The sequence below is a fragment of the Equus przewalskii genome, chromosome 21 (assembly GCF_037783145.1).
Source record: "Equus przewalskii isolate Varuska chromosome 21, EquPr2, whole genome shotgun sequence".
In the NCBI taxonomy this organism is placed as follows: Eukaryota; Metazoa; Chordata; class Mammalia; order Perissodactyla; family Equidae; genus Equus; species Equus przewalskii.
Window position 1 is genome coordinate 32,621,002 of NC_091851.1, and position 12,662 is coordinate 32,633,663.

The following is a 12,662-nucleotide window of genomic DNA, read 5'->3' on the forward strand; positions in this document are numbered from 1 at the left end:
AAGGCGAAGGCCAGACACTTCCCTAAGGCAGAGGAAGGTCCAGCTCGAGGTGTCTCGGCTTCTTCCTTCTCCAGGGCCACCTTATGGAAATGAGTCCAAAAGGGCCTGGTGTTGGGACCATCACAAATTGGGGACCCTCCTGCCTAAATACAGAACTGCCTAGACAAGGACAATGGGGATATTTGGGACCACCCCTCACTGCTCCCCAAGCAAAGAGTTAACCTGTAAACGCCTGGCGCAGGTTCCCAACAGGAAGTCCAGTGTCTGGTCGGCCCATTTGGATTTTAACAAAACCATCTTTCACTGGAAGATCTCATGGGTCCCAACCAGTTACCCCGAAAGAATACAGTGACTGAATTTCTTCTGTAACGAGTACTACTGCCACAAGAACCGAAACTAAGAGCACAGGCAGGACACGCTCTGATCCACATAATAAATCATATATTCCCATCAAACCTTCAATCGCTGTAACTTATTAAATTCTCTACGTTAGTTTTATGTGACAATAAAAAAACCCCTCTGGAAATGGGTCAAAAAGGTCTAAAATAAGTACTAATTTTTAAAACTGGGATATATAAATGTAATAAAAATATGAAAATTCAGCTAAATTACATTACAGCCCTAATCTACTGGTGTTTTTTGTAAATTGGCTCTTGTGGAATCTAGATACTAACGTGAGAGTTTCACGGTCTTATCAAAACATTACAGCACTTCAACTTTTAGGGTAAAATTTGAAAAGTTTTCTGGTGGGTCTTCATATTAATTTATTTTTACTTTCTGACACTTCCTGACACTCCTAATTAACTTCTTTAAGATTTGGACTAAGTCGATTCTGAGAAAAAAAACTTTCTCTATTCAAAGACCTTTAAAGAGTGAAAGTTTGACACTGAACTGACACTGGTGCCCAAAATAATTTAAATAATGAAAAGATCAGAACACACTTCAAAGGTTATATTTGTATTCTTCTCCAAGATACAAAGTTTCCTCTACTTGTCTATTACTTGAGGTTCCTGCCGTAGGCAGCGCATGAAATAGCTTCCAGGGATTTAAGCCTTTGTGTGATTCCCTCCTCTTGAGTGTGGGCTGGACCCAGTGACTTACTTCTGATAAACAGTATAGGGCAAAAGTGATGGGATGTCACTTCCAAAATTAGGTTACAAAAGACTGACTTCCATCTTGTTCACATTCTCTCCTACCCTCTCAACTGCTCACTCTGATGAAGCCGGCTACAATGTTGTAATGAAGGGGCCCATGTGGCAAGGAACCCAGGGCGGCCTCTAGCCAACAGCTCATGAAGAACCAAGGCCCTCCAGCCAACAGCCCGGAAACAACTAAATCTTCCCAACAACCATGTGGGTGAGCTTGGAAGCAGATCCTTCCACATTTGGGCTGAATGGATCACAGCCCCGGCCAACACTGTGACTGCAGCCTGTGAGAGAGAGCCTGTGAGAGAGCCAGATCCAGAGAACTCAGCTATGCCACACCCAGATTCCTGACCCAAACAAATGGTGAGAAAATAAAGCCACTAAGTTTGGGGGGAATACTTGTTATACAGCAATAGACAACTAACACAGTTCCCTGAGAATGAGACTGAGATTTGTTTTGTTTTGTTTTGGTATTCTTTTCAGAAAACTAGTGCCCAAGACACACTGACAGGTGAGAATCACCTGGAACCATGCACTTAGGGGCCAACGCCAAGATGCTTAAGAAAAAAGAAATGGTGACATCAACTCCTAGGCAAACCTAATTTAAGCCCATAATGTGACATTGTGTGACAAAATTATTATAACTGGTTTAATGACTTCTCAGGCTCAAATCAACTTTAAACAAAGAGATAAATGGTCATAAATACATGCTGTTTAAAGTATCTTTTTTTCTATTCCCAGTATTACCAACAGTCCCTATTTTATTCTGTTCTCCTCCAGCTTTCAATTAAAACACTACAATGTGCATCTCCAATTCCGTCTCCAGAGAAAGGGACTGGGGCTCTTTAAAAAATAACTGACTGCATGTTTGGGACAGCAAACCTAGAGGTGAGCCTGAAGATCCTTGTTATCACAGGAAAATAAGGACGCTTTCAAAGATGTCTGGAAGCCGTGAAAAAAGATCTGGTTTGAAGGGGCTCCTATTGACCAACTTGTAATTATTTAGCAGCAAAAAAAAGTCATAAGTATAGTCAATTAGAGCAGGTCCAGACCATCCAAGGCCACTCTTTCTGATGATCAAACATCAAGCACTCTTTAAAAAGAGCTTGTTGATGTGAATCGATTAATGCCTGCTCAGTTCCAAAGAGACAAACGCAGGCCCCTTACAGGATGAATATATAACCACCCACCATGAGTCACAGGGGGACCAAGGGAAATGGGTTTGCCATCTCAGGGTTGGTTTCGGAACCACTGCGGAAAAGGGGAGTCAAGCAAAGTTGGGGCGAGCTGAGAGGAAACAGGCCTTCCAGGGTCCCGGGAAGCTGGAGCTGGGAATGTGGGTGACAGCACCGTCTCCTCACGTGGATGAGGACAAGCCTCATGATGCTGAGAAAGTTTGAGGTTCGGAAACCTCTTTTTAAGAGCAGCATCTGGAGGTCAGCTTGAAGGCCTCCTGGAGTGTTGATGGGAGACCCCCTACACAGGCAGAAAAAACAGGTATGGAGCTGTTTCCTCACCCCCCACCCCCAGCAACTGTTCATCGTGTTAGGAGACTGAGGGGCCACAAACATGTTGCATCTGCCCGTGAGCCAAGGAGCATCTCCTCTTCTGTAAAATTTCTACATCCTCAGCTTAATGAGAAAGAAAGTGAATGAATGGTCTCTTCTCTCCCCCAGCCAATCCATACCCCACCAAGACACTCCAGGCACAAGGTGCTCACGTCTTTGATTTTAACAGACATTGCCAAATTAGCACTCAAAAAAGCTGTTTCAATATTCACTACTCCACAATGAACAAAGCTACCTGATTGCTCAGATCCTTGTCAAAACCTGATAGTCTTAAACTTTTTAATTTTTGCCAAACTGATGAGGGGAAAGAAGCATTAGCTCGTTGATTTAATTCACAGTGATAAGAGCCTAAAAGAGCAGAAGAAAACAATCAAAAACAATGTCCTGCAAATAACTAATGCAGCAGACTGTTTTGGAGATGGGCAAGGAGTAAATAAGAGTAAGGCCATTTACTGGCTGCCTGTTTTGTGCCAGGAACCGAGCTTGACAATTTACAGGAGTTATCTCCGGCTCTTGCAGCATGGAGGCATTGGTGTGCCCATTCTACAGATGCAGACATAAAGGCTCACAAGAGTGAAGTAATTTATCAAGTTCATATCACAAGACAGGAGCTGGGATTTATAGAGTTACACAACCATCACTACCTTCCAGTTTTCAAACCTTCCCGTCACCCCAGAATGTTCTCTTGTACCCCCGTGCTGTAAATCTCTGCTCCCCTGCCCAGCCCTAGGCAATCATTGGTCTGCTTTCTGTCTCCATAGATTTGCCTTTTGTGAATATTTCATATAATATGTGGTCTTTTGCATCTGGCTTCTTTGGCTTAGCATAATGTTTTTGAGGCTCATCCACATTGTAGCATCTACCAATAGTTTGCTCCTTTTTGCAGCTAGTGGTGTTCCCCCGGAAGGATTCGCCAGTTGATGGACATTCGGATTGTTTCCAGTTTTTGCTTATTACAAACAATGCTGCTATGGACATTCACGTATGTGTCTTTGTGTGGACATATGTTTTCATTTCTGTTGGGTACATTCCTAGAAGTGGAATTGCTGGATCCTGTGGCACATGTATGTTTAACTTTTTAAAGAAACTGCCCAACTGCTCACCAAAGTAGCATCACCATTTTTCATTCCCTCCAGCATCAAATAAAAACCGTAAGCCGAATATTCGAGAAATAGGAAGGACTTTATATCATGTATGTGTGTCAGATAGACTTCAGCAGCTTGACTCCAGTGCGAAAAAAGTGAAGTCTGTAACAGTGCGGAGTCCCTTCAATTTACTACTTCTGTACCGGTCTGCTTTCAGATCTGGTGGGGCTTCTGAGCAGCCTTTGCCTGTGTAAATACTTAGGATGGGCCAGGTGAAATAATGCTGACATTTCAGCTCAGAACAGCTAAATGATCACCATTTCTCAATGGCTCCACATCCTTTCCCCACTCTGCCCTTTTGACACATTAATTCCCATTTTTCACGGTTGACTTCCAGTAGGTCCCTTGGGATCTGTGCCTAGAATCCTCACTGGGTCCCTCTGTATCTTCTTTACAACCTGCAACTCTTACCAAAAGATGATAAATAAATGACCTCACCAGGTTCATTGCTCCCTCTTCCAGGCAAATAAGAGTGTCCGGCAAGACCACATCAAATGCTGAATCCCATGACCCCAACTGGTCACCAGGACACAACACTAGTGGTCCCCGCTATCCCTTTGGCTGCATCAGATTATTATTAATCCATAGAAAACCCATGGCTTTCTTCATCTCCAAACCAACTTGAATCCATTTTGTAAGATTTCATGAGACACTGTAACCGCCTCCTAACAGCTACATGGTGTTGCCTCCTAGCCCCAATTCTGTAATGTGCTTGCAAATGCTATTACACATGTTGGACATGGTTTGTTTTCAATAATCTCATAGCCTTTTTATTTATTGGAATGCCACAGCCCTCTATATGTTTACTTATTCTTTGCTTGTTTATCAAGTGCACAAAGCATCTTTTCTCCCTCTGCCCCAGAGTGCCATGCACTGGATTTCTAGGTTAGGTGAGAGATGGAAATGCAGCCCGAGACTGAGCCCTGAGGCAAGGAAGATTATACAAGGGAGGGTGGGAGGAAGGAAGACCAGATTTACCCAGATACTTTCCTGTTACAACGCACAACCATTTGGTTTTTATCAGTTCTCATTTTGAAGGCAAAACATGCTTAAAACGAAACATTCCCTATCTACACTCCTGAATGGCCAAATGTATTAGTGTCACCTGTTTCATTCTAAATGTCTCTCTAAAAGTCGTTGCAGGACCCAAAAGAACAGGAGAAAAAAAGAACAGGAAAGAAAAAGAACAGCAGAAAAAGAAAAGGAGGAAAAAACAACAGGAGAAAAACTAACTTAAAAAAGAAGAGGAGAAAAACTAAAACTCATCACCAAAATCCAGCCATCTAATTTTCAATTCATAGCTAAGCTTAACATCAATGCCCTCTTAGCCTATGTACATACACCAATGCCAAGGCAAATAAGAGACTAGGCTCCCCATTAGGATAAAGCAGTCTACTACTCACTCTGCATACATCATCTTAGTTAGTCTCCACAAAATTCAGTGAGGCAGCTATAATTATCCTCACTTCACAGATGAGAAGCTGGGGATTCGAGAAGTTAAATGACTTGCCCACACTGGCAGAGCTAGAAAGAGGCAGAGGCAGGATTTAAACTGAGGACTTCAGACTCCAAAGCTCATACTCTTTTCTCTAAACCAGGCTGCTTCCTGCGTTAAACTCCCTCGTCCCCCATCACAGTTGCCACAAGAATCTGCCATCTCTTCATCATCACCAATAAATATTTATCAAGGACCCACCGCCTACATGGCATTGCTCTTGTTTCCACAGCAACACGCTGTCAGAGAGTCATGGGAGTATCCCATGCTTAAAAGAAAGATGCCGTAATGTCCTGTGATCATAGCTCTGAAAGGTGACAGTTACACTACTACAGCGGATGCCTTCTCAGCTGGCAGCCTGGAGCCTGCAGGAGTTGTGCTGGGGATAAGCAAGAAGAAATTAAGTGGAGGAGAAAGGTAGTGGGTTGTAACCCCAGAGGATGGGCTGCTTTCACTATGAATGTGTTTGCGATCGTTGCTGAAACAGAATCCAAGCCAGGTTTGCACATTAATTGTTCTTTTATTAGGAAACAAATCAAGCAATACAGGACAGAAAGTAAAATTCGACTGTACTGTTAACAGTTCCCCAGAGGTATCTGGCAATGATTATCGAGTTAAATGACTACATCACTAACAATTGCAATCTCGAGTCAGTCCCCTCTAAGATCCGTTTTTGCTCTCAATATATGGAAGCTGAAACTCACTAGTAAATGGACTAACTATCCCCTTATCCATTTGTTTAACCGTTTCCCTCTTCCCCCATCCCAAATCATGTTTTGCCACACTCTTAACAGGCAGATTTTAAATGCTTGTTTACCATGATTCCTTACAAAAATCGTCCTGGCTCATGAAACCCATCTTAGAGTAAAGAAGAAAGAAATTGCTTTTTGATGACAAGCTTTCACCACTGACTTCTGGACACCGTGACCAACATGTTACAGCAAAACATATACCCCAACTGTGTTATGGATGTAAGCTTACAAATTGAAATTGCTTTCGAGACTGGGAATTTTCAAATTAAAAGAATATGGGGAACAGATTACTGAGTTTTCAAATGTATTGTTCACCCAAACTTGCCAAAAGTTTTAAATGAGATTCTTTAAAGGAAATCAAGCTACTGCCCTGTTTATATTCGATTTGGGTTCCCACATTTTCTGCATTTAGAAATAAACTAAGAAGATAGATCCGTTTTTAAAAGTTGACATTTGCAGCATTCCTGCATCCACAAATGCAGATGTTCACGAGGAAATCTGGAAAAAAATAATCTAATTTAAATGGTCTCGTTAGCATTAAACAGAAAGGAGAGGTTAGTCATATACACAAAATCCCCATTTTTACGAATGAGTGAGGTTTACAATGCACCTAATCTCCAACACAACCTAATCCTACTCGTACAAGGAGCCCCTGCAACAAACGCAGCCACTTGCTAAGTAGATGCTATAGATTCGCCGAAGCCAGTCGGCTCAGGTAGAACCAAAAAGAAACAGACGGCGCCTGAACAGCAGATTCCTTCCCAAACTGTACTCCAGGATTGCTTTTCTTTCTCGCGTGTTCCTAAGAGCAAGCAAAGAAAAGGTGCTTGCTCCTCACACTTCTTTAAATGTTTTAACAAAAGGCTGCTGAATAAACACATTACTCATTTTAAAAACTGAAAAGAAGTTCTATTCCTGAGATGAAAGCAAGTAGATTTGCATTTTAACAGTTGTGGGCGAGCGCCACCTGGCGGGAGCATCCGGAAGCGGCGTGCTTTCAGCCTTGGACAGATTCCCAAGCCTGTATGGTTTTACCGCACGTTACCAAAGAACGGTTTGAGATCCGTGGTGGAATATTTTTGATATTGTTTTTGCTGCGGGAACTTGAGTACTATTAACGTGTGGCAGGCTGGCCAGGCCTTGGAGGATAGTAAAATCTGAGTTACCAATCATGCCCGGGTCCCCAGGACTGCCCCAGGCATCCTCCTGCCCTCCCCCTCCCCAGCACACCTAATATAGACCCAAAACGAGGAAAACAAGAATCATGCACCATCTTTAGAATGATGTTGTGGCCTTTTCTCTTCTCTCACTTGGTAATCCAACCTTTCAGCTTCACACACCTCAAAAAGAAGTGTCGTATTCACCTAACTTCCCAGCCACGGAAACAGGGTGTCCCTTCGCGGAAGTCCCACATTCAGTTCCCATTTCGGTATGGAGCAAGGAAGACGCCGCTGCACTTCCAATGGAATGTCACTCCGGCGGTTCTCAACCTCAGAAGCAGCCCGGCTTAAAGAGGTTACACTCGCCCGCGGCTTCTTCCTTTCTTTCTCCACGATAATACATGGGCCCCGCTGTTACTCAGCAATCCAAAATGAGTCTTTTCCCAAGTCCCACTCGCTTCCCTCAGCCTGCCCCTGTGATGCCAGCAACCTCCTCTCGGGGTGGTCACCCCAAAGCCAGTTGGTGCTAAGAAACTTCCAGGTGATTTTGAACTTGGCTGTACCCCTGCACCACCTCCTCCCTTCTCTCCTTCCCCCCACCGCCTCCTCTGTGGGCGCGCAGGGCTGGAGCCGCCTGCGCTGGGGTTTGGTGACGTGTAAGACCCCGGGTCGTGGTGGTCTCCTGTGCACGCCAGCTTCCCATTAGGCGCACCCAGGGCAAAGCCCCACCCTGGGAACTACCTCTGCTCACCTCCTTCCCATCGTCAAACCTAAATATGGCTCCCCAAACTTTTCAGGAGCAGACACGCTCACAGGTCAAAGCCGCTCCGCTTGTGGGGCCTTCACAGGGGCGCCCACTTACTCCGGATGAAAAGCATGGGGTAGGGTGGAGGTACTGCTGTCTCGGTCGTTAACGCAAACACCCCCACGGGTGCCTTCTTAAGGACAAGCGGCCTGCTTAACGGCAAGCTTAGGGACGCAGCGTGTTGAGGGCAAGTCTGGAGCTTCCTGTGTCCCCCGGGAGAAAAGAAAAGCCACCGCCCTGGCAGCCTCGGCCAGTTGGCGACCAGTCCTCCCCGCGAAAAGCGCGCGCTGCCCAAAAAGCTGCTGGGGAGGGAGCGCTCCCCACCCCGCGGGCGTCGATGCCGCTTCCCGACTCGCCGCCCCAAACACTCAAGTGACAGATTCCGACAAGTGGGAGGCAGCAAGTGGAAATATTCGCAACAACCGCGCAAAGTTACTCCAGCCCGGGGGCCGGGCGGGAAAGTAAAGCGGAGAAGTTCGCCACACGCGGGCTGCCGAGGGACGCCGGGACCGGGCGCGGTGGCCCGGGCGCGCCAGGACTCGGCTGCCGGCGTCTGGAGGCAGGGACCTGGGCTCCGGCCCCGGGCCCCGCGCCCCCGCGAGCCCGCACAACTTCCTCCTCCCGGGGCCCCGCGGCGGGTGCCCGGGCGCCCCGGGGAGGCTGCGGGGAGCCCGGCGGGCGCACTCACCTGCGGCGCTCTGTGCCCCGGCGCCGGGCAGCGGCGGCAGCTGCAGCCGGAGGAGCAGGCTGAGGGCGAGCGCGGCGAGGCTCGCCATCCGGGCGGCGGCGGGCGGCTCAGCCCCTTCCCGCGGGGGCCGGGGCCGGGACTGGGGCGGGCGCGGGGCGGCCCCGCATCGCCGGCGCGGCCGCAGGCTGTGCGCGCCGCTGGGCGCCCGGCTGGCTCCGCTGGGCTCCCGGAGCCGGCGCCGCTGCGCTCGAAGCCGAGGCGCGGCGCGAACTGAGGCGGGAGGCTGGGCGGGGGCGGGACGCGGGGGGCGGGGGGCGGTGTCCCCCGAGTCCTAACGCCGCCGTCGCCGCCGCCGCCGCCCGCCCGGGCGCTCCGCCTCGGCCGCGCACACACCCTCGCGCGCACGCCCGCGCCCGGCACACGCCCGCGGCTGGCACACGCTGGCTCCCCCGCGCACCCTCACTGGGGCTGGCCGGCTCGGGGCCGCTCGCACTGTCACGCGCCTACACACATCACCCCCGCACCCGCATGCCGGGCAGGGTCCTCGCCTCTTCGCCCCGCGCCGCGCCACGCAGCCAAGCATCGTCTGCCCGGCTGGGGCGCAGGTACCGGGGGCGGTGGGGGGAGGAGAGAGAGAGGGAGCAGCCATTTGAACTCGGAGTGGGAGAACAGGTGAATATGGGGTAGGGGTGGATGAGAGAGGAGGGAGGGAGGAGCAGCCGTCTCAACTTGGGATGGGGGGGCCAGGTGGGGGTAGGGGGGCGAGGGAGGGGCATCTGCCCTAAGCTGGGGCAGGCGTCTGCTGGCCAGGGTCTCGGGCACGCCCTGAGATGAGAATTTCATCTAACAGTCGACACCCTCACCCCCACCACACACACACATTCCCTCTCTCTTCTGGGGGCATCGCTGACCGCGCCGCAATCGCCCCCCACCTTCTCAGCCGCCCAGGCACCCCTCTTATCCACCCACATCTCTTCGTTGTCCCCACCCCCACGCAGAAGAGGAGCAGACTGGGCCTGAGGCATCCCCCTCTCTCGCGCCGCCTTCCCCCCTTCCCTTTCTCGGGAGACAGAACTGTGTAGCTTTTTCCTTTTTCTCCCCGGTCTGAACAAAGACCTGGTTGGGGCTGGAAGCCTAAAACCATAGCTCAGAGTCAGAGCTGCCCCTGCAGCCTGCGGCTGGGACTCTGCCCTCCTGGGAGCCCGGATCTCAAGGAGGAGATCCAGTGCCACTTGGATCCCGGCTGGGGGCCTGGGCTGTAAAAGCGGGCACAGGGACACCTGGGCAATGCTCGAGGGACTCACCCTGTGAACCTGGCCAAAGCATCCCTTCCTCTGTTTCAGGATAGCACCCTGTCTCCCGGTGGGACTCCAGGGGTTGGACTGGACTGACTATGGGGGAGAAATGTGAAAGTCAGGCCTGGCTAGGGTTTCCAAAAGTGGGGAGCCTCAGGCTCTGGATTGAGTGCTATGGCAGAGAACACAAGGCCTCACTCCCCCACACCCCAGATCCCACTAGGTGGAAGGGAACAGCTCCGTTGAATAAAGACCCATCAACTCTGGCACCCTGCGCTTGTAATCCCAGGTGAATTCTCCACCTGTCTCTGGCTCCCCACCACCACCACCCACCACCACCGTGGAAAGGTGAAGGGCTCGGACTAGCCTGTTCCTCGCCAGTGTGTCCCCCACAAAGGACTGCCAGGGAGGTTTCCCTGAGTCCTGCTTCCCAGACCCCTGCCTGGGGAGAGTCGGGATCCACAGGTCTAGGAGGGAGGCCTATGATAAGCTGCCTCAGAGCTTCTTAGTAATTCTGCGGATACTTACAGAGTGCTTAACCATGTGCCCTACTCTATACTGGTCTCTGGGGACTCAGAGATGAATGGCCCTTAGGACAATTGGAATGGGAAGATCCCTTCTGCTCAGAGCTAGGCCGCTGGCTGTTTCCTCCGTCATGCCCTCACCCAAGGCTTGTCTTGGGCAGATGAGTCGTTAGGGAGCCCCGGAGGAGAGGCCGGAACCAGGCCCATGACCTGTGACCCTGGACATGGCTGATCCCAGGGCCTGACGCAGGGGAACAGGAGTTCTCCTGCCACTCAGAAGCTTGGTGTCATTCATCTAACTTGCCCTGGCTCCCTTGGCTCCTATTCATTCCCTCTCTCAAGCTTTCTGGAGAAGTATAAAATAGCAGTTGTCCTGGTGCCCTCGGAGCACACACCCTCCTGCACCCACGCTCTAGAGATGCCTCACCGCTGCCCACAGAGCTCCCTGGTCTGAGTGGGGTTCATGCGACCCCGAGAGAAAGCTCCATTCCAAAGCTAACTGAGTTGGTGGGGCGGGACCAGTGCCCGAGCTCGGCACCAGGCTGGACCTGCCCGGGGTGCGCCGTGGCCCTCTGTGCTTCCCCAACCCTTCACCCCTGGATGCTTCCCCCTCTAGTCCTTTGGGAGCGCATGCCCTCACCTGCTGCCCAGCAGGACTCTGGCGTTCAGTCTCATCACTGTGCTTTTGCACCTACCGTTCCCTCTGCCTGGAAGGCCCTTCCTGGCATCGTCTCCCGGGTAAACTCACACTGGTCCTTAAGGCTTCTCTGTGAAACTTTGGCCAAGAGGTACTTCCTGCCCAAAGCCTGTTGCCAAGGGCCCCTGGGCTGGCCGCTGAGGCGATGCTTTGCACGCTGTGGGGATGTGGTTTGTCTCCTTGGTCTCTTCTGCAAGCCTGAATTCTCAAAGGTGCCAGGGCGCTTAACACATGGCTGCTGGGTGGTGGGAGGCTGAGGGGGAACGAGGGAATGGCTCAGGGCCACAGATGCCTCAAGCCAGGCCCCCTCTGAGCTAGCTTCTCAGGGGAGGGGATTCTCGGAAAGGACCTGCTTTTGTATCTGCCCCCTATCAGCCTGGGGAGCTAGGAGAACTCGACCACATGGTCCCCCCTGGCTCAAGGCTGGGCTCGGGGTCAATGGTGAGGCAAGGAGGCTGGGGCCTGGGGTGAGCTTTGTGGTGGCTGGAAAGGGTGGAGGGGCATTCTGCCCTGCAGCTCCTTTCAATTCCGCTCTTGTCCTTGGAGTGACTCTGCCCTTAACCCCGTTGGACTTTTGGCAAGACCTCTCTGGGCCTCAGTTTCCCTATCTGCACAGTGGTTTCCCTTTCAGCTCAGGCAGGGACCAAGACGGGAGCGTTCAGACATTTTAGCTTCAGATCTCTTAATCCAAGCATGGTTTTAGGGGAAGCCTGAATCCTGAGACATTCTTGCAGCAAGTGAGCTGTCGGCCTGCCACATGCCAGGGAGGGATGGGTCTGTGCATCTGCAGCTTGAACAACAGATGTGGTCCTTGCCTCAAGGAGCTTACGGTGGGAAAGACCAGACAAAGGGCGGTGAAGGAGCTAGAGATGCAGAGATGGCCTCCATCTCCCCTGCCACTTCCCTGCCTGCCAGCGATGGTCAGCCCTCCAAAGAAAGCAAAGACCCTGTGTAAGGAGGCGGCCAATGAGTGGCTGCTCCACTGGGGCCTTTTATCTTCTTCCTGTGGCACAGGGCACCACTAGCCATTTAAATTTAAAATTTGGAAATTCAGTCTTTAGTCCCACCAACTGCATTTCAAGTGCTCAGTAGCCACATGTGGCCAGTAGCTGCTGTACTGGACAGTGCAGATACAGAACATGTCTGTCTTCACAGAAAACTCTATTAGACAGCACTGCTCAAACTACAGCCCATGGGCCAAATCTGGCCCCCTGCCTGGTTTTATAAATAAAACTTTATTGGGGCACAGCCATGCTTATTCATTTGCATGCTGCCTATGGCTGTTTTTTGCAGAAAGTTGTATCAGACAGTGCTGCTATAGAGCAGGAGTCAGCAAATTACTGCCAGTGGGCCAAACCTGGCCCACCTCCTGTTTTTTATAAATAAAG

At 50.6% G+C, this 12,662-nt stretch overlaps 1 protein-coding gene across 17 annotated transcripts in view; it reads right to left on the bottom strand.

Moving 5' to 3' along the window:
• Positions 1 to 9,041, bottom strand: part of PTPRT (protein tyrosine phosphatase receptor type T) — a 1,018,757-nt gene extending 1,009,716 nt beyond the window's left edge. For 15 of the 17 annotated variants that reach the window (XM_070589262.1, XM_070589256.1, XM_070589261.1 and 12 more), the window contains exon 1: positions 8,759 to 8,989. In XM_070589262.1, the coding sequence (XP_070445363.1) occupies positions 8,759 to 8,846 (88 nt within the window). In that variant the 5' untranslated portion in view covers positions 8,847 to 8,989. Of the gene's footprint in view, positions 1 to 8,758 lie in introns of all 17 variants that reach the window. The other 2 variants (XM_070589264.1, XM_070589263.1) reach the window with 2 other exon arrangements.
• Between the last annotated feature and the right edge of the window lie 3,621 nt (positions 9,042 to 12,662).